Below are 21,666 nucleotides of genomic sequence, written 5' to 3'. Positions count from 1 at the left end.
GCTGATACTGTGTGAGCACTGCCGGGCACATGGTGGTACGCAGGCTGCTGGCTAGCGCAAACCCGGGCTCTGTGGCTTCCTGCTTTGCTTGGGGTTGTTTAATTTCCCTGCAGCAATGGAGTTTCGGGTGGGTTTGTAATGCAGGCAGAGTTGAGGAAAGCCCCGTGCTTGGTTAACGGGGTTTCAGGGGTGGCCCTTTGCTGGTCCTACTCTCCCCCCAGGGCAGGGGGTCTGTGGGGCAGCAGCAGGGACAGTCACCTCGGCCTTTCCCAGCCCCCAGGAAGAAGGCAGGGCTGTGGGGATGGTTGCTCCTGCAGCGTTATGCTCTCTTGTGAAAAGCTTCTTTAGCTCAGTAAAGCGAGTCTAAGTTCGAGTATGAAGACTGCCACGGGAGGCTCAAAGGACTGCTGGACAAAGATGAAAAATGGCAATTTCTGTCCTGTGCAGTGGAGCAGGTATTTTGAGTAAGATACTTAATCGCCTTTGATGCATGTTTGTTTGTTAGAATCATCATTTTAAAATCGGTCCTAATGTAGTACTTAATCTGGCATTTATAATCCTTTTATGCAGGGCCATTGCATTTTCCTAATTTTTTAATGCCCTTCGGGGGAGGAGGACTGAGTGTCTTTTAAGTGTGTTGCCTGGCTAAAGACTCCCACATCATCACTTGGAGTGATACTGGGGCTGAGACTCGTTTTGTGTGTTGTGTCCTCCACGTTGTGCTCTGCTGCCATTGCACGGGCTGTGCTCTGTGTCCCCCAACCACTTCCTTTATTCCCAGTGGCAGCTTCAGGTGGAGCAGGCTTCAGTCCGTGCTGCCCTGCTCCTTCCCGGAGCTGCTGCTGCTCCCACGGTGCCTGCAAGGACATGGGGGGGTGTGTGCTGACGGAAAAATCCGTGGGACTCTGTGGTGGAGTCTCAGGATGACTTCGGTGCGAGACGATACCTCCTCATCGGCTGCTGAGTGTCTCAGCCGTGTGCTGTTGGCCTTCTCCTCACGGGATGTGCCGTGCAGACTGGCCTCCCTGATGCTGCTGCCTTCCTCCCTCTTGCATAAAATAGCCCCCACTGATCACCGGTCTCTTTCCGAGTCTGGCTTGACGTTAAATTAAATGTTTTGGTTGTGTTCCTGCTGGCCCAAACTCTAAATATTGCTTTGTTTTGCCTGTTTAAAAAGCAAACAAGCAAGAAAAACCCCACCAAAAAAAACCCCAAAGAACTTCCAAGGAAGTAACAGTTACTGCCTCCATGTGTTCGCTGACTGTGGGTAGCTTCCAGTGGTTTATTTAGTGTGTGAACAAGGCTGGGGTTTAGCCAGATACTCCTTAGATTCTGACGCTTTACACTTCATTGCACTCCAGCCACTTGAATAAAATTAGGGAAGACTCACAGCCAAAACCAGCTTTGCAACAAGGTCGTTACAGTAAATGCTGGAGCGTACAGGTCAGCGTGGGCTCAGCCTGGTCGGTGCTCTCAGCCTGTTGTTAGCAATCATCCTGAGGAGTGCAGGAGGTTTGGCTCTGTGCTTCCAGCTCCTGCAGCGGGGTGCCAGTCCCCACTGCTCCGGGGGGATGAGCAGGAGCCTGGCAGAGGCGGGCAGTTCCTTCCCATTTGTTTTTCCCTTCCTTACTCATTTCAGTGCCCTTGTTGCCTTTCGTCTTGTACCTGATCCTACTAATGAGAAGGCATGAGTGGACAAGAGCAGATTCCCTTGTCACCCTTGAAGGTTGTTGTTGCGCCGTCTAAAAACCAGGACACCATGAGATTCCACTTTAATACCTGCCCATGGGTGCTGGGAGGTGGAGATGCTTTGGCAGTCCTGCATGCGCTGGAAGCAGTACAAACCCTCTCCTGGGATCATTTGAATGTGCATATAAAAATTCAGAGAAGGAATTTTCTAAACTGAGAAACTGGTGGGCGTCGTGCTCCTGGTGCCTCTGGTGAGCACTGCAGGGCTCAGCTTGGTCTGAGGGCACCTACAGATGGTGCAGTGCACGTGTGCCGCGGGTGGGGGCAGCTGGGGTGAGCTGGTTGGGCTCTGGGACACGTGTTGCTGTGGTGGCTGTCTCCCCTCAGCCCCCCTTTCTGTGCCTGCCTCCAGGAGGTGCAGGAAGAAATGCCAGCAGCCCTGTGCTCCGTGGGTGTGGATCGTGTCAAATGGAGAGGACACGCTCACTTTTTAGGGATGATGCTGATGGACAGATTAGCGTTCTTGAGAGGCATTACTGTGTGTTTGGGCAGGACAGCGAGGGCACGACCCACTGCAGACTAATATGATTAGCAGATCAAAAATCCAGGCTGAAGTTAGGCAGCCACTGTCCCTTGTATTTCAGTGGAATTTGGCCACATAGCTCTCCGGGACCGCTTCTGATCCTTGTTCCTTTGATGCACAACGCCTGCCAGCCACTTGCTTCCTTTATCTCTGTTCATACAGTTGGTATTGTTGTCAGCAGCTAGTGCTCCCTTTGCAGGATCAGGTTCTTTGCTGCGCCTGACAGAGTTGGAGATCTGGAATTTTGCTTACTCTTGTGGTCCTCGGGGCTGTTTTGCAGCGTAAGATTTTCAAAAAGCCTGAGTTACACTTACTGTGTTTATGAGGAGGGACAAAGGAGCAGAGAAACTGTCCAAGTGGCATTCTAGCACCTGTTCCTCAAGATTGTGTCAAGTTCATTGGTTGTGAGGAAATTCCCATCTCTAATCCTGAAAAAAAATACACTTGAATTATTTTTGAGCTCAAAAGGCTTTCGTGGCTGAGATGCACAGTAATTACTGGCTTTTTGCAGCAAAGTTGTAATTCTGGCAAGTTAGAATCGGTGGTTTTGATGTGGTTGGGGGATTTAGACCTGTTTCTGGAAAATCAAAACAAGAACAAAAACCTGGAGGCCATTTTTATTGCTGCTTTCTCTCCAGAAAATAAATATTCCGGTCTCCTCCGCATCACCTGAGCCTCTGCAGGACTTCAACCACAATCAAAGCCGGAGGGTCTGTTGGTGACGTGCTTGTAACTGGGATTCCCTAGGATTAAGACACTGTTTTTCTACAAATATTGGCCACTTCTCTCAGCTGTGGTTACTTACCGGAGCTGCACTGCTTGTAGAAGTAACTCTGTGCTGGTACTTGGCAGGTGTCCCCAAAAAGGCGGAGCTGTCTCTGAACCTTCTAGCAAGGCCGCTCTGCTTGGACAGGGCCGGTTTGCGCACGGCTGCTGCAGCGCGCCGTGTCCCAGGCGGGTGCCGAGACCAACCTCTCTCTCTGCACGCCCAGAATTTGGGCACCTCTGTGGCCGTGTGTGCTGCGGCAGGAACCTGCCAAAGGGAGGGAGTGAGAGCCAGGATGGAGGGCAGAGCTGTGGCAGCACGTGTGGGCAGGTCGTTCCCGGCTGCCGCGGGATGCGGTGCTGGGAGCACCGCAGAGCCCGGCGCTGCCCGGCCAGTGGGTCCCCAGAGAGTGCAGTCCTGCTTCTCTCCTCCTTCCCTGCTGCCCCTTGGCTTTAGAGCTTTGCTGGGCTCTGCAGGGCCGCTCTGCTCCCCGCAGCGTGTCCTGCCCTTGCTCCTCTGCCTCTCCGCATTCCCGGCTCCGTTCCTTTCCTGCAGGCCTGTTTGTGTGAGCGGGTGCAGGAGCACGAGCAGCGGCCTCGGGGCTGTGCTCTGCCGGTACCTGGCATGCTTTTCCCCTGGTCTTCCCCTATGCCAATGGGTGTTTTCCTGTCCGGTGGCAGTCTGTGTGTTGAGGTGGGGAGTGAGATCCTTCCTTCCCTGGGGGCACTGTGGGCCAGGTTACGCTCCAGGGCTTTGCTGCGTGGATGTGAGCCACACTGTGCCCTTTGCCTCTCGGGGCAGAGATCAGGCCCCCAGCACATTCTGTTTAACAGTACAGAAACATGGGTTAAATGCTTCTTGCGTGAAATTAAAGAGCTGGTTGGCCTGGTGTCCTTTTGAATCTTGTGTTCCCCCTTGGTTTCATTTGTTCCTATGTGAAGTTCAGCAGGATGTACCACTGGGACCCAGGTGACATGGTGGGGCGCGTCAGTGGAAGAAAACAAGCTCCTTTCCCCTTGGTCAGAACACTGGATTTCACAAATTACCCCTCCAGGGTTTAGATTTTCACAGAAGACAATTATTAAAACGCCTTGCACTGCACAAGGGGGAGAAAAAAAAGAAGGCAAAAATACTTCAATGTGGGTTAGCAATGTCCAGAGAATTTAAAAAAAAAACCAAAAAAACCAGAAAAACCCCAGTCTTTACAGTGAAGATAAAATGTTGGCAGCTTTTGATAGTTTGTAAGAACTTTTGGATAAATACTTCCTGGTCTTTCAGTTAAATCCCGGACAGCTCTATGAATTCATCTCAACGAGAGCGTTTTATTTTCTTGACGAGTCTATGCCAAATCAACCCTGAGTTGTGTTGGGATGCTGCTGTTCAGTTCTGTGTGACGGTCTCCAGACTCTGCCTTTTCTCTTCTCCACTGCAGGCCGTGTACATGTTCTACGCACTGGCAATTGTCTGCGATGACTTCTTCGTCCCTTCGCTGGAAAAGATCTGTGAAGTAAGTCTTAGATGTTCCTTCCTTGTGTGCTGCTTCCACAGCAGTTCTGGGGAGCCTCAGGGTGTGGTGATGGTGTATTTACTGTTGTCCTGCAGTGTTGCTCGTGCTGCTTGTCTCGTTGCTCAACACGATGTGTGTGCGTTGACTCAGCCCCCTGTCCTCCCTCGCAGGACAGGCTCTCCAGGTGCTCTGAGTGTTCACACTGTGGTGGTTGCTGTTGCCTCTCATTTGTATGCCTTTGCAGATGTTTCTTCAGAAACACCAGGCCCTAGCCTTAGCTGACACAAATGGAAATCTGGTGATTTACCCCAGTAGAGATCGCGGATCTTGTACCTTGCCCTCCAAGTCATGTCTGTCATACCTTCTGTTGTGTGGGCATAAGTTGTAAAGCAGCAGGGACAGCTAGGTCAGCTGTAAAGAAGCTTGCGAATGCTTCCAGCATTTGCAAGGGACTCTGTTTCTCTGGGAAGGTTGGGATGCCTAAATTTTAGAAGACAAGGAGTACATTGCAGCCTAAATCAGCTCAGGCAGCTACAGAGCGAACACAGAGCGCGTGCCCAGAGTTACTGCGAGCCATATCTGCTGTCAGTTCCAGGCAGTGAAATCTTTGTGTGTGGAAAGTATGGTTTGGTCTTGGCGGTGAGAGGTCTGTGTCAGCTGTAGGAGACGCCTGCCCCTGTGCCTGGGGATGAGTGTCACCCGTCAGGGCGTGGGCTGTGCTGGCCCTGGGAGAGATGTGGAAGTTGGCAGGACAGGTCATTTGTGCTGACAGCTCTGATGGAAGCCATCTCTAAACTAACCTGACATTTGTAGTTCAGCACCCTGCTCTGTGGGCCTTCTTTGCATCATCAAGGAAAAAAGTCCCCAGGAGATTCCACTGTTTTGGTGCTTAAGTATGGAGGTAACTGAAGGGTAACAACACGAGGCAGGAACTTCTGGCCTGCAAAGTTGCTGCACCCTCTGGGGCTGAATCTGGAGAACCCCCCGCCACGAGGTTCAGGAGAGGGAACATTGGTGCGGATGTGGGGATAGGAGATGCCGGGGATGTAGACATGCTGAGCTCTTTAACCTCCCCTCTCCCAGGCAAGTGAACCTCACTGGGAAATGTGGCTCTAGAAGCTGGCTCAGGTGAGTGCCTGTAGATGAACAAAACCTGAGCTGAGTGAGCAGTGTCCAGGACAGGCTTGTGTTTTGGGATGCTGTTAATATGCCCAAGGGCAAGCCAGCCACCCAGAGGGAGGCAGGGAGACAGGAGATGGAGGGAGATTGTTGTTTCTCTTGACTGAGCGCTGATGGTTAAATACCGCCCATGAGTGTGTTTTGATTGAGCCTCACTCATGGCCCAGAGGCCTGACCTGGGTCTGTGGAGCACTGGCTCCTGTTACAGTTCCGCCAGGGGCTCTGAGTGGCTGTGGACAAGCTCCATCGCTTCCCTGAACCTCTGTTTCCTGCACTGCTCAGTGGAAACGTTATCCTTGACTGTGTTTACAAATGACAACAGGAAGCACTGGGTAGTGTTAACAGTTCCTAATTTCACTGGTGGTAAACTTCATTGTCACAAGCAGGGGACTCGCAGGCTGCAGAGGTCCCTCTTTCACGGTCATTAACTCTTCTGCATATGCAGGATTTGTGTGTCTCTACCTGCTCCAGAAGTTGGTTAAACAAGTGCCAGCCTTACGGTGCCATTTGTTCTTCCGACAAATTCTCGGATGTGCTTGAGTTTGTACATACATCTGGTGCCCAAAAAGCAGACACCCTCCCTTGTGTGATTTGCTGCAGTATTTGCAAGCCCCTGGGCCCTAGAAGGCAGTTTTTGCTTGCCCAGATCTTTGCTTTTTTGGTTATTTGTTGTCTTCTCACAACAATTCCTCATGTGCCCTAGTGGTTCTGAACCATTCTGTTATCCAGCACCACTGGTAAGATAACAGTAACAATTTTCATTCAGCCGTGTGTAAAAGAGAAAGCTCAGCGATTGAACACCAGATCTGGAATACTTGTATTGGGAAGTTACTGTCCAGGAAAAAGGTGCTGTGTCATTGGAGATTATCCAAATGGGTCATAGAAAGGGATCAGACCTGAACTGTTCTATTGCTCCTGCTTGACTCTCTCCCAGAAAGGTGTGGTCAGTGGATAGAGTTACCCTCCCTTACGGGCCGGGAATATCTGTCGTGGAATCTTCAGAAAAGGCTGCTGTGAGGACTTCTGCACTCTTGTCTCTGTGCAAAGGTGCTTTGGCAAGGATGAAGCAGCAGAGGAGCCCTGAAGTGTTGCAGGGGAATGGAGACAGAGGGAGGTTTCCTGTGTCCTGACAGGCTGGGGGGGCTGCCTCAAAAGCCAGCGCTGCCAGGGACACTTCCAACCACCCTGGGCTGCCTTCCCCATACTCCTGGCTGCCTCTCCTGTGCTCCCACAGTGGCAGCTGCTGCCTTGGTGTAGTAACAGCCAAGGAGTGGTGGCCGTGTGGCAGGAGCCGGTTGTTGCTCCCCTTCAACAGGGGAGGGTGCTTTGTGGCATCTGCTGAGCAGCAGCCGGTGCAGATGGAGCAGTGGGAGTGCAGACAACATAGAGGGTGTAATTAACCAAGGAAATCTTTGGAAGCAGCATGTGCTGATGAAGTTTGCATAGAACAGTGGGTGCTTTCCCTTCCAGAAGCCCCCGTATTTTAGACAGTCCCTGGGTACTGCTGAGGGACAGGTACAGGAGGTTAAGTGATGTAGCCCAGGAGAAAGGGGGGTGAGGAGAGGGTAAATGTCCAAGGCGCAAGTAGTACCAGGGGAGGTGGCTGGGGGTGCACCAAGCCTGAGCCCCAGCCCTGCCGTTTATGGGCCAAAGGGCAAGAGAGAAGGGGTGTGTGTGTTGCTGGGGTCGTGGAGCAGACAGACCTGTGAGTGGTGAAGCTGCCTTCCTGTTGTGTGGAGTGCTGACCTTCCCCTCCTCTCTAGAGGTGTCACTGGCATAACCTGCCCTCTCTGCCGGGCCGTGCTGACTTCAGCAGCCAGTGCCTGTGGTGGCTTTTCCCCTACACTTGACCTTTGTTTACGCTAAACTTTACAGGTATCCGCTCTCAGCGGGCAGTTTAACGTTGGGAGTGGGATTCCTTCAGCTGCTCAGTGTGGTAATCAGTGACTCTGTGCTTCTCTGCAGCGCTTGCATCTTAGCGAAGATGTGGCTGGGGCGACTTTCATGGCAGCAGGAAGCTCCGCTCCCGAGCTGTTCACATCTGTCATAGGTAAGGAGCCTGCTGCTGCTTCCCAAAACCTGCACGTTTCCCTGGCTGTTTTCAGAGCTGAAATGGGATTGCTGCGTGCCTGCAAGGTTTGTTATAATCCCTCCTGGGCACACATGGGATGGACTGTGGGGAGTCCTAACCAGGTGAAGTGACTCCGAGAGCGCCATTATCTCACAGCAGGGCTTGGATGTGACCCTGCCGAGCCAGGACCAGTGGGCACCTCACTGTAGCTGCCCATTAGCCAGGCTGCACCTACAGCCTTATCCTTTCCTGTCTGCTTTCCTACCCCATCTGCCATGCCAGCTCCAGGGCACACTGGGAAAGAATTTCCTCCAGCCTCCTGGGTTGGTACCCTGACACACTGTTCACGTCCTCAGCAGCAGGTTCTCTGCCATCTCCTCCCCTCTGGTTAGTCTTCCAACACCACTTTTCCCTGGAAAAGCCAGAGTGGGGAGGAGAGGAGGATTTGAAGTGCTTTGTCACAGCAACAAGTTGGTCAGAGCATCACACTTCCAAAGTGACTCTCTGCTTATGGGAAGCGCAATGAAGGGATTCAGCAGTCCCTAAGTGTGCAAAACCCAGGAAACTCTCATGGTGCTCCCACAGCTGTGAGGGGAGTGGGGGCTGCAGGCAGCATTACAGAGTGATGCTGTAGCTAAGCACAAGGGTGAAGTGTTCCTGCAGTTTGACTCACCCACATCTCTGTTGGCAGGGGATCATCAGGGCAGCAGCTGGGAGGGCACAGAGGGCTCTCCATCACCAAGCAGAATTAGTTCTCAGCTCAGATACTCTCTCTAGACACTTGTCTTTCAGTCACGGCTGCCAGATGCAGAGCACGAGTTAATTTGTTCAAAGCTGTGTGCTCTGCAGAGAGGTCTGATTACACAAGCAGAGCCTTAACATTTGGGAATTTAAACTGGACCAAGTTGGGGTTGTCTTTCATTTAAGGGTAGTGCAGGATGATTATAAAACCAGGTTCCTTCAGGCGACTTTAGAGAAGCCCAGCTGGTCATCAGATCATTTTCCTGCTGTGGTGTAACCCGTGTTACTTGGTGAGTGCTTCTGTGTTTCTGAGGAAAAGATGAAGTTGGAAAAAATATGTAAACTGCAGGTAAATACTGTTGGAACCTTAAAAGCAAGTGGTGAATTTGAACAGACTGACACCAGCTAGCAGGTAGATGGAGTGTTATTTTTAGGCTGGCTTACTAAGGAAAGGGTTTTGTGCAGCACCGTGATGCATGTGTCTGTCGGTTCATCTCCCTCACCATTATCCTCATTGGCCAATTTTAACCAAATTTGACAGAAGAGCTCTGAAAAAAGCTTGTAACTTAGCCCCATAACTCATCCTGAGAGGCATCACTCAGCTTGTGAGTAGCTGTGATGGCCAGACAGCTCTGAACCCTCTCTGGCTTCTGCTGAAGCTTCATCCCTCCTGAAACCTCTTGGGGTGGGGATATGGGAAGGAGTAGAGCACTGGCCAAGGAATGTCTTATGGGAGACAGTTTCCTGCAGATTTGTGTCCAGCCAGCTGCTCTCACGAGCTTGCAGTGTTCTGTGGTGTGTACTGCTGTAATGTCAGCTCACAAGACCAGGAAGTTAGTAACTTAGATGGGTCTGAGGTACTTGGTTCCCATCATCCAGGTCCCCTCAGAAAGCAAGTCTCTGCAGTTTGCACCATGAAATGTGAGAAAAAGTGGCAGAACTGGTACCTGCCTTTAGATTCATTAGTGGGGTGTGAGGTCTGCAATTTTATGCGAAAATACAATCTGCTCTTTCCCATTTACACGGCTTCTCTTGAACGTATTTTTCAGGTGTTTTTATCACAAAAGGAGATGTAGGCGTTGGAACCATCGTGGGCTCGGCTGTATTCAACATCCTCTGTATTATTGGCGTGTGTGGGCTTTTTGCAGGACAGGTGAGAGCTTTTAATGAGTCCTTACAGTTCTTGCTTTGCCCTGTGCCTTGGCTGTACTGCAAAATCAGATGCCAGGTTCACAACCTTGCCACAAATTTCTCTGGTTTCGTTGTTTTTAATAGGGCCCGGCGCTGTTCCTCCCGCTTTTTTGAAATGAAAAGCAGAGCAGCAAACGTCAGCTCGGGCGTTTTGAGGTGCCCAAGGTGTGTGGGTGGGCAGAGGAATAAAACGCTGGTTGTTTGCTCCCAGCGTAGTTTGTGACTGTTCTCCAGCGTGTCAAACCGCTTACGACAACACAAGCTATTCATCTGAAATTAAAGTAATTAGGTTGTGAGATCTGAGCTGCTGTCTGAATTGCAGACATGATTGACTGTATAATTAAACACCTGAATCTGCATTTACCTTCGCACTTGCCAACGTGCCAGGTATTTTTACAATCTCATAAACGTTCTTTGACGTGTTACCGTGCAGACTTACTTGTAAAGAGGAGAAGTGGGGTCATGTTCCCAACACAGGGCAGTGGAAGAAGAACTGAGGAGAAGAGACCTGGGTCAGTCTGGGAAAGCATGCAGAGAGAGGGGGCTTTCCTTGTGATCCAGTTCTGTTTTCATTAGCCGTGAACTTCTACAGGCTGACAGGGAACATTTTCAGTGTGAGGGGGCCTTGGGATAAGGTCACAGCAGCGCCTTTTAGCCAACCACGTGTCCTCATTTGCACGGAACATGCAGCTGGCAGCTGCAGATGCTCGATGTGTCAGTGGTTCTGCTGCAGCTCTGTACTATGAAAACCCAGTTAATTGAGGTAAATTTTTAATGACCGAAGCCTTCCCAAGGGCATGAGGCTGTGTTCCCCAGAGGTGTTCTCCTGTCATCAACAGGATTTCCTTCTCAGGCTGCTTTTTTCGTGCAAATGAAGGTGATTAGCATGTGTCTAGCACGGTGGCAGAGGAGCCAGCTCTGATTTTTACTCTCCACAGTATTTGATTGCATGCCTCAAACCTGCTAAAAAAAGGCCACAAACCACAGCTTTTGGTGGAAAAGGCCTGCTAGAGTTCGGGGCTTGACAGAGAAGGTCAGTCTTCTCGAGAGGCCTTTTACAGGTGGGAGATCCTTGTTTCAGAAGGATGTAACACAACCAAAATGCTCTTGTAAACGCCTTCAGCCTTCCAGCCGTGGTAGCTTTCAGAAGTTCAAGTCATCCTAAGCACAGTCTGCGTGTCTCTTTCAAGCCAAGAGTTGAGATTTTGACTGCTTTGCCCCATCTTTGTTTTCCTTGACTCTGCTGGTGATTTGTGTGTGGTTTTGTCAAGTCACATAACCTCTGTTTGCTGCAGTTTAACCCTCAGAGGGTGAGTGAGCACTGGAATGGCTGGCGTCACCATGTGGAATTGTGATTTTAGTGAGCAAGTAAGAAATCTCAGTGTCAATAATTCCAATGTTTTAGATAAAACTCTGGATCAGTTTGTGCTTTTCATTGTTTCCCACTCCCAACCTTTCACCAGAAAGTCATTCCCTTTTAGTGGTGTGATTCATCATTTGTTTTGTGTTAGTATGAATAGTAATTGGTTCTATTACCAACAATGTCTCTACAGAGGCACTCACATAGGTGGTAAATTTGGTTGTTGGTGAGATTTCTGTTCTGCTGGGGACCTGCATCTCAGTATTTAGTTGCCAGGTGAGCCTCGGGGCTGGTTGTTGGTCAAAGCTGCTTGCTGTGCTCCAGGATGGGGTTTTTTGGGCTCAGACTTGTGGAGTGAGCAGCTGGAGCCCTCAGATTTTCAGATGTATTGCCCGTGGGCTGGGAATCCCAGAGCTCAGACCTGCAGGGGCCTTTCACTGCGTTTCCAGCAGCACTCTTTTAGAAAGCCTTCTTTTGGTTTGGTTTTTTTGGTTGTTTTTTGTTGTTTGTTTTTTGGTTTTTTTGGTTTTTTTTTTGACTGGTAGGCAGTTGAATTGTAAAATATGGACCAGCTCTCTCCAGGATATGTTTTATTCTTAAATCAGGTTGTGGTTTGCATGTGCCTGTGTTGGATGTATTGTTCTTTGGCTTAAGAAAATACTGGGTTTGGTTGCGTGCACCTTGTTTAGAAAAAGAAACAGATGTGCAGCCCCAAAAAGCTGGTATGCATTTGCTTGAGCACCAGCCCTAATTGTTGATTCTTTCAAGCCTTTCACTGGCTGTACGTGCACACTTTTCAGAATAAATCAGAATAAGCGTCCCACTGCTGGAACAGGAGAAGGGAAGCGTGCCCACGCCTCTGTACAACACTGCACACCTAAAAAAGGCATTAAAAGAGCATTGTGAGGGTTGAAAGTCAAACGCTGAAAAGTTAGAAAATAGCAGTGTTAGGGCTCCCTGTGCACCCTTAATTTGCCCCCCCGGTGCGTGTGCATTGTTATCCAGGCTTTAATTGCGGGGTCCCTTGCCGGGTTCTCCACAGGCTCCCTGCCTCCCTCTGCACACAGAATGGACTTTGCTCACTTAATGAGCAGCTACTCAGGATTTTGTTTTCTCTTATTGTTCGCTCTGTGCCCTTCTGCCTTATTTACCAGGCTCTATTCAAGCCCTGTTTCAGAGGCAGAGTTATTAGTTTCCTCTTGAGTTTCTGCCGATCCCATCGCTATTGTAGCTGAGCAGTTGATGAGCAGTTAATTAAATTTCCCCAAAGCTCTGTGAGACGAAGCGATGTTTTAAAGATGGGGAAACAAAGCACAGAGAGATTAAATAAAAAAGAATAACTTGTCGTTTTAGGGGCCAATTAGAGCTGGCACAGGCCTGCTCTTTCCCCTGGTGCATAGCATTCTGTGGCATGCTCGCAGGTCCTGGCTCCAGGTGCTGCTCCCGTTGCTCCGCAGGGGTTTCCTTGCTGCACTGGCCTTGGTTTGAGTGGCCATGTCAGTCTCCACACAGCCCAGCTCTCCTCAGGAGCATTCAGCCCCTTTAGCCATATGAGCCCCTCTTCTCCTCACTCCCACTCGTGGTCCACCTTCCACAGGGCGCCACACAGAATGCTTCCGTCCTGAGCCCTGCCCTCATCCCTAGGGCTGTTCTTGTCTGGAACCAAGCAAGTGACTTAACTGCATCTCCTAACATTTAGTGGTTGCTTTTGCCAGTGGGGTGGTGTTCCTTCTAGTCACTCCCCCTCCATCTTTTCAGGCTGGGTAGAAAAGATTTCAGCAGATTCTTCCCCTGGGTCATGTATCCACCCATAGCTGTCTTTTGAGCATCCAGCTTTCTTCCAGTGGTCTTGATCCTTTCACCTCTCCCCACTCCTCCACTCTATGTCTCCTTGGCTGGACCTCTCCTGGCTAATGTTACCCATGCCAGGGAGGCACCTCTTGAGGTACAGGAGTCTGCTCTGCAGCCAGGGAAATCATATTTTCCACTGTTTTCTTCTGCTCTAGAGATTTTGGACTGGAGGGATTCAAAAGGCGACAGTGGATGCAGTGTGTTTGATGGCCGAATGAGAACCCTCCAGTAAAGGCTGGATTTTCTAAATGAGCATCCACACTCTGAAAATCAGAGCTTTCAAATATACCTTAAACTGGGCCTCTGCAGAAGCAGAACTTCTTCATGTCTGGTGTGTGTTGAGGCGTCTGACCAAGGCATGTTTGGACAGGGAGCTCAAGCTGTCCCTGCGGATGGTGAATGCAGGCCCTGTGCCTGTGGCAGTGAGCCTCAGAAGCTCTTCCTGCTTTCTTCTTGCAGCCTGTTGAAATATTCTGCATAGCACACACATCCAGGCAGTAGATGCAATTTTTAAGCTGTAGATGGTTTCTGTATATGGAAATACGTTAGGAGCTGTCCTCTTTCCCCCACCTGCCTGTGCAGTGCAGGTTGGATGTGTCTGCAGCTGTTTCCTCCTCTGTCCATACACCTGGGACACCAGCACGTCTCCCTGCAGGTAGGCAGCTGCTAAGGCACACAACCCAAATGTTTTTTAGCTGCTGTGTCTGCTTTGCTTCCTTCTGGCAAGGGGGGAATGAGGAGGTAAGAGAACACTGAGGGAGAAGGAAGCGGCAACAGATGCAGCCCTTCAGACAGCAGTCCAGCAGCATTCACGGGGACACAGGCTGGATAGCAGCGAGGAGGCTGCTGTCTGCGCTGTGACGGATTGTGTCGGGCTTTTTCCATGCTTGCAAGCCAGCTGGGTATGGGGAGCTTGACCTTAGCCTGGGGTCCCCTCCAGGCCTTGGTCGCTCTGTCTTGTCTTCTCTCACGCTCATGTTTGTGCTTCACAAGCTCTCCCCTCCTTCCCCTGCCCTCTCACCGTCCTTGGCGGCAAGGACGCGGCATTCTCGGAAGCAGTCCTTGCTTAATTCAGCTCTCATTCAAGCCAGCACAAGCAGAGTTTGTTCAGTTTTGGACATTCCCCCATCCGGATTCGTCTTGTTTTTGCAGCTCTGCTGCTCTCTCCTCACCATCCTGTCCCACTCCACTCTGTCCTCTCCCAGCACTGACCCCCAGCCTTTTGCAGCGTTGCAGAGGAGGATGGAGGGTGAGAAGTGCCTAAGTGGGAGCAGTATAACCATGAGTTGCAAGTCACTCTGGCATTATCCCGTAATTTTGAATGTGCGTGGCTTGACTTGTTAATTAGTATTTGACTGCTGTGTTTGTCAGCTGAGTCCAAGTATCTCTATTTTACCTTTCCCCAGACATAGACAGGCTTCTCTGGGTGGAGCAGGGGACCAGGAATGCTGGGTTGTGCCACAGATGTTCTTCCAGTTACTTGTTCTGTCAAGGGTTCAGGTTGTTGGTGAGGCATTGTTCCTCAATATACTGGAACAGAAAAGGGCTGGCTATCTGACCTGCCTCCTTCTGTTCCGGTGGGATTCTTTTACCTCAGAAAGTAAACTAAATTCAGCAGGCTGTCCTCTGTCCAGGTCACAGAACACTTGTGCCAGTCGAGGCACCTCTCAGAGTTATCAGCTGCTGTGGGTTAATCTGTGGAAAACAGGCCTGAGAAATAGTGTTAGGCAGATTGACGAGGATGCTAAACGGAGTTTAATAACCTGGTAGAACATTTTCTAATGAAGCAACTGGGACTTCTGTAATCTTTTTTACCCCACTTCTGCCATTCAGCCAGCTTGCATGCCTCTTAATCTTTTAAGCTTCAATTTTACTCACAACTCAGACTGCAGTCGTTACCGACTTTCAATTTTATGATTGCATTCATGAGCTTTTTTATTTTCTTCTCCTCAACTGTGGAGGAGTTTTAAAAGGGAAGAGTTGGAATGCTGTTGCTTTTTTCTTCGTTGGTCTGTGACCATCGGTGGAAAACATGTAAAACTCTTGGGAAGCAGTTTAAGGAGAACTTAATGCCAGCTGCTGGGACTGTTCACTGCTCTCACAGCCCAAGGCACATTGGGGTTTGGTGCTGGCCTGATCTTTCACTGATGGGCTGTGTGGCAGACATGGGACAGACTAATAAGTCAGACTGAAGCAGTGCCAGAAGCCAAGGCTGTGGTCCTTGGGTACGTACCTAGAGCTGCTGGCGTGGCCGTGCTGTGTGAAAGCCCAGGTACAGGGAAAGCAGAGGGAGGATGCTGGCAGTGCCATTCTCACTGTCCTGTGGAACATCAGGCGGTCTGTAAGGTGCTGAGACTGCAGCCGGGGCAGAGAGGTGTGGATGGAGTTTCAGGATAGAGAGGCACCCTTAATTCAGAGATGCATGCTGCCCAAGGCAATCAGAAGAGTTGCAAATGGATTCCTATCAGCATCAAACCAAGGCCACTTCCTAATTGCCACAAAACACCATCACCATTTGAGGTTAAGTTTTCTCTGACAAAATTTACACACAGATCAACACTGTGGATGTGCCATTTGTAGGATTTTTTTCTCAGATCGTTTATAGTGTAAAAGCAAGGGAAATCACAAAATCTGTTTTTCACTTCCGACAAGGACTGGCCAGTCTGGAGAGACTGGGAGATGTTTACTCTGTGCACGCCTTCCTGTCTACAGCTGTCCTTGAATTCTGCTGTGGATCCTGTGGTCCAGCAGAGGCCTTGGGGTCCTGCTGCTTCAGCTCTGTGGGAATCTGAGCTAAAGAGACACGCTGGTCCAAATAACTCATGGATGATTATGACTACCAGTTGAGCAGGGAAATATTTTTGGCTTTGTCCTGAGGTTTGGAGAGTGTCCACTGTTTCCATTCTGAGAATGTCACAGAGACAGATTGCTGCGGCAGTGATGAAAATATCAAGAGAGGCTTGAAAAAGCAGACATTCTTGGGGAAGTGATGAGAATAGATGGAGCTGGTGCTCAGTGTACGGACTGGGAGCCAGAGTGACAACCAAGCTTTGCAGGGAATGGCAAGCCAGAGGTAAAATTAGGGGGCTGGTAATTGGAAGGAGGCTTTCATCACAGCAGCTCCCTTAGATCGCGGCTGCTTTAACTGTCTGAGAGAGACGGGTATTTTAAGTCCCAGATTGTTCTTTGGCCTGACCCTTGCTCGTATTTGGTGCTTTGCTGAAGCTGGGAGTGGTGGTCAGTATTGGTCAAAGCCTCAAGCAAGCCCTAATGCTGCATCGTAGGACCCTGGCGTCTTTGGCCAAGATTATGGTCTGGAGACTGAGCTGGATACTCATAGTGTCCTGGGATATTCAGACATGACCATGGGGTATAGAGGGAGTGTCGCTTGGTCCAGGACATCCCGCTGTGCTGTCAGTCCCAGCATGGGGGCCTCTGGCCAATGCTGTCTGCCTGCTGGCTTTCCTGGGGCTCTGCACAGGCAGCAGTGGCTTTCTGTGCAGGAATCCGTCTAAAATATCTGCTGTGGCAGAACGGTTCAGTGTGCCAAGAGGGGGGGTGGGACCAGGATTCCTACTGTGCTGGGAGATGGTGCCTCTGAGATCCTGTTGGACCTGCTTGGCTAATTGTCTGTCTGAATTACGGATGTGTCAAAGTGCCAGCAGGAACCCACCACCCTCCAAACCACACAAAGTCCTGCGTGTGTCTCCCAGGAAAGGTGCAGAGGCTCTGCAATGGCTTCTTGCTGACAGCCACAGATGGATCTGCGCCTAATTTAATGTAAAGATCAATACAAGTAAGGCACTGTCACACTCTCACATTAATCTGTGATGCTTCACTGATACCATGAGCAATGAGAGTGAGCAGGCAGGTGGCCGGGTCCTTGGAATTACCTGAGCTGAGCAAGGAGTTCTTAAAATAATCAGCTGCAAAGTTTAAAGGCAGAGCTTGTGCCCCGTCAAGGGAAACAGAAGCCCTGAGAGACTGGTCTCTCTCAGGGCTGTCCTGAAATATCAGGCCCTGACAGGTTCTCCAAAGGCAGTCAGGGATGTTTGGCTTTTCAGGGATCGTAAGGCAGTGTGAGCCCAGCAGGCAGTCTTTAAACAAGTCCTGATTGTGTTTCTCCTGGTGTTACGTTTGGGGAGGTGAGGGAGCGGGACCCACACAGCGCTGAGCGGTGTCCCCACAGCGCCTGGGAGCTGCGCAGGGGCTGCGTCTGGGTGGGTGAGTGGCACAACGCGTGCGTGTCCGGGGGCTCCTCCTGTCCTCGCCCTCTTCAGCGTGGCTCAGATCCTTCAGCTGATGGGCCCTGCTGTGGCCCATCTCTGAGCAGAACGTGGCACTCGGGGACATGGGCTGGCAGTTGCCTTGCTGGCGTTGCTGGGGGGACAGTTGGGCTCGGTGAGCTTTGAGGACTTTTCCTACCTAAACAGTTCTGTGATTCTTCAGATCACTGCTGGCTTTTGTCTTCCCATCCTCTTCAGAGATGAGAGCTGATACCTGAGGTAGAGCACTTTTTATTTTTGTGTCATTCTAAATGCATAAGACGTGAATTAACTGCAAGCTATGGCCAGCCTGATTCCCAGAAAATCTATCCCAGACCTCCACCTGAGTTCACTGCTTCCTGTAACAGTGGCCAACAGTTGGTTGTTTCTCTTGCTTTGGCATGAGATCCTGCTATGTTATCACGGGGCTGATTTGAAATTGCGTTGAGGGTTTGCTGAACAGTAGTGTCAGGAGCACAGCCCCTTCTGGAGGGGACCCCAGCAGGCTTCAAAGGGCCCCTCCTGGGCTCCGAGGGCAGCTCCTGCAAACCAGGAGCAGCGTGTGAGGAGGTTCCACCGCACACTTGGCTGCAGCTGATCCAGGGGGCTGGCACAGTGCACTGCTGGCCGGCTCTCATGGGCCAGGGCCTTGCAAGGGATGGCGGTGAGCAGCAGCTTTGTCAGGCAGCACAGACGAGTGCTCGAAAGCCAGATCCCAGCATCTGCTAGGGTGGTGTGAGAGCTTCCCTAATCACTTCTGTGCAGTCCACATCAAAGAGGGACAGGATGAGGTCTGACCTGGATTCTCGGCTTCTGGATGCCTTTTGATGTTGGTGGATTCACTGCTGGCACATCTCTGTTGACCTCCGTGGGCTCTTTAGGCTAATCGCCACAGGGATTGTCTTTAATCTTTTGACACCCTCATCCAAGCATTCCTGCCTCTCCACATTAGCAAATTAAGTTATTAGTTCTTAATACCTAAAAATCTAGACCTTCTGTGCCAGAGGGTAACAGAAAAACAAGATTAGGGAGATTGCTTCCAAAGCCTAGCATTTCCTAGCAGTGTTAGTAGCTGATCACAGCTCGAGAATGTCAAGCAAAGAACAGGCCATGAGATGAGGAAAACGCCCGAAACAATTCAGAGTGAAGAAGATCCCTGAAGAACATGGATGTGATTACATGCTTACCCCGGAAGTTTAGCAGCCAGAATACTCAGGAGTGCACACACCTCTGGACTCCTGCAGCAGGAGCACAGACATCCTTGCCAAGGGAGCAGCAGCCCTGTTCTGCCACATGTGCTTCATCTCGGGTCCATTGCCACCATGGGGCACAGCAAGCCATAAAAGACAGCCAGCTGGATGGCCTCTGGTGATGGACATCTCCTGGGCAGGAGAAGAGCTTCTACGCTGCTAGGAGCAGAGAAACAATTTGGAAGAGCAGAAGAGAGAAGGGTCAGTTTTACAGAGGATAAATGGCGAAGTCCTAGGACGAGGCATGGGGCATATTGCCCTATGGGTGGTCAACTTCAGTGCTGCAGCCAGCAGATGCCAGTGTCTGATCTTGGGGGATTTTCCCTTTGGTAGCTGATCTCCACATGTACTAGATGGAGGTGATTGTGTGTGCTGCATGGGGCCACAGCTTCAGGAGTCGCAAAGCTCAGCAATCAAGCTAGAACTGAGAAGAATCTTGATTTTTCTGCTCACCAGCCTTTCAGAAAGGGAAGGAAGCATTCTGAGTAGTAAATGTTACATGTAGGAGTTTGCAGGGTGAAGGTTTACTGGTGACAAACCAGGTATCTATGATGGGTGAGTTTACCCCTAGGAGAATGATGCTGTGGCATGCAGGGGAGCAGGCTCTGTGTGTGTCTTGTGTGGACCCATCTGGGGATGCTCTCATTTAAGCCTTGACTTCAGACCTCTTCCTTTCAGCTCAGGGGAACGGGGTTCAGTCCCCACTGAGTGGTCAAGGGACAGCCAAGGGGCGCTTGTCTGGGGTTTGAATTTCAGGCACTCACTTCAAACGGCAGAAACGTCACCTGACTGACAGGTCAGTGGTTCTACAGCTGCCTCCTTACGCTCAGCTCCTGCAGGACCACTCGCTGCTGGCTTACAGTATGACAGTATTGCTGATTTAAAACTCGACTTTGGTCATGTTTTGATCCAAGATAATTGCTTCCCTGATTTCTTTTCCATGTTGCTGATCAGTAGTTTAAGTGGTTTCCGGTGTTTTAAGATTTATGTGGAGTCCTTGGTGGCTGCAAGGCACAAGGCCTTCAGGACCTCGGTAGTTCTACCTCAGGACACGGTTCTGACCAGCAGGCTGAGCACTGCCATTGCCCTCGGTGCTCACAAGCTCCTTTCACCCTCGGTGCACGGTTGCCTTATGTGCATGGCTTCCCTATATCACATGGACCAAATGGTTCAGAAACTTCAGCTGGGTGACTTGGGCCCTAAAGACATCTGAAATTGAATTGCCCCACAGTTACTGCATCAGGGAGACCCACTCAGATGTCTGTGAAATGTGAGCAGCCTGTACAGGTGCCAGGCACGAGCATGTTCCCTTCAATCCGATCTGGGATCAGCACAAGAGTCCCTGTGATTCCCACAGGATCTTGGTCTGTCAGTTCTGTGCAGCAGGCCCCTGCTACAGAGCTGCATTTAAGCATCTGGATCATAATGTGCTCATTCAGGTGTCTGAGGAAAATTCCTTGGGAAAACATTATCCTGCACCTTCAACATCATTGTACAATATCAAAGAACGGGAGGAAGACTACCTTGATGCCTTGCAACTGGGGGCACCTTGCTTTCACAGCTGCGCTGCGCTGCGCTGCATGGTGGCACCCCTTAGCCCAGGGACAGAGGTTATGAGACAGAGCCTGTTCCTGTGGGGGCTGTCGTTTGCTTCAGAAATGTGACTTCTGTGTCCAGAGCTGAAGTTTACAGCTGTAAGATCCCCAGCATCTGTGCTGAGGAAAGTGCAGAGGGCCTTGTGCAGCATCCTGAAAGCTGAGTGGAATAATGTCTAATTGTTCTGTAAACTCTCTTTCAGAATTTGCTCAGTCAGAATGAAGGGGCACACTTCATTCTCATAAGATGTGAGATTTAATTGAGGGTGTCTGGATAGAATTATGAACCCAGCTCCATGTTTCTACATTTGGAAATTTCCGTCAGAAAGCATCTCCATTTGTCTATCTCTGTGTGCCTAGAAATGTACTGTCAGTTGGTGTAGCTCTGGTTTGACCCGAGGGCTTTAAAGGCCTGCTTTTTTATTTCAGGTAGGAGTTTCTAACATGTAAATGGTTGCATAAAGAGACTTTGCACTGGGCATAAATTACACCCATTTTTAAAAAAGCCTTACTGCTAAGAGACTGTAGGGGTTTTTTAAGTATAATGGTCAGTATCTTTTTACAGCATTTGTTTTGCTCGCAGTTTTGGAAAATTCCAATATAGTAAGAGTTAATACGAAGAGAAATTTGGGAAATTATTTTTGCTAACACTGAAATAGGACTGAAAATGAAGTTACTGTTCATGTGACCAAATTCATGCACAAGCATGACTGGAGGGTATGGTCAGAATACTCATGTGTATGTTCAGATCCAAATCAGTGTAAATGAACCATCTCCCATCTTCCTCCTTCAGCTTTACACTTTTGAAGGATGTGACCCAGAGTGTTTGAAATGCACTCCAGAAATGGCAAATACTGAGGGAACTTCCTAGAGCTGCAGAAAATAGAATCATACTGAAGATGTTACCACCACATGACTGCTTTTAATCTGCCCTTTTGAGTACTGTTCATGAATTAACTCATTCACTGGTATTTTTTCTTCTAAGATCTGAATTGCAGGCTCATGCAGCCTGCAGTGAGAATTCTTCCTCATTTCTGTGGCTTTGGAAGGTGTCGGGTAACATGAACTGCACAGTAATCCCTTTTTTATTCTCCGCATAAAAAAAAATTCCTGTTTTTTGTTCGTAACACTTTGCTGGAGTGTTGACTTGAGTGTTTGTCCCAGAAGCTGCGTAGATGCACACAGAGCTGCAGTAACACTCATCAGTGTGGTCGTGCTCATAAAGCCTGAGCCCCTTCCTGTAAAGCAGCAGCCCTCATAGACTCCTTGGGGGCACACAGCCTGATGTGGGGGACAGCTGAGTCCACTGGTACTTTGGATGTGGCCATTCCTGTCTCCCCAGCAACTGTTTGTTCCCCTGGCAGCTGCAGAAGGTGTTTCCTGTCTTGGGCCTCCTCCTCAAGTCCCAGCACGTGTGGGGACAGCTCCCACAGAGCGACAGGCTGAACCTGGGCACAGCGCTGGCGTTCTGGCGAGAGCCTAGCTGACATCCTCTCTCTGCCTCTTTTCCCAGGTTGTTGCACTGTCGTCGTGGAGTCTCTTGAGAGATTCAATCTACTACACACTGTCTGTTGTTGCACTCATCGTGGTAAGTTTTTGAAGGTTCCTCATCTGCGGG

General features: G+C 50.1%; 1 protein-coding gene across 1 annotated transcript in view; it reads left to right on the top strand.

The window, feature by feature from the left end:
* SLC24A3 (solute carrier family 24 member 3) overlaps window positions 1-21,666 on the top strand; it is a gene marked incomplete at both ends in the record, with an annotated part of 107,554 nt that overhangs the window by 60,546 nt on the left and 25,342 nt on the right. The window contains 4 exons of the mRNA XM_082276707.1: window positions 4,471-4,545; window positions 7,690-7,774; window positions 9,586-9,689; window positions 21,562-21,636. Of these exons, the coding sequence (XP_082132833.1) occupies window positions 4,471-4,545; window positions 7,690-7,774; window positions 9,586-9,689; window positions 21,562-21,636 (339 nt within the window). The remainder of the gene's footprint in view (window positions 1-4,470; window positions 4,546-7,689; window positions 7,775-9,585; window positions 9,690-21,561; window positions 21,637-21,666) is intronic.

This window comes from Coloeus monedula, assembly GCF_965178545.1.
Source record: "Coloeus monedula genome assembly, chromosome: 2".
Classification (NCBI taxonomy): domain Eukaryota; kingdom Metazoa; phylum Chordata; class Aves; order Passeriformes; family Corvidae; genus Coloeus; species Coloeus monedula.
Note: the sequence above shows the minus strand (reverse complement) of the source record. Positions and strands in the feature narration are given on the sequence as shown.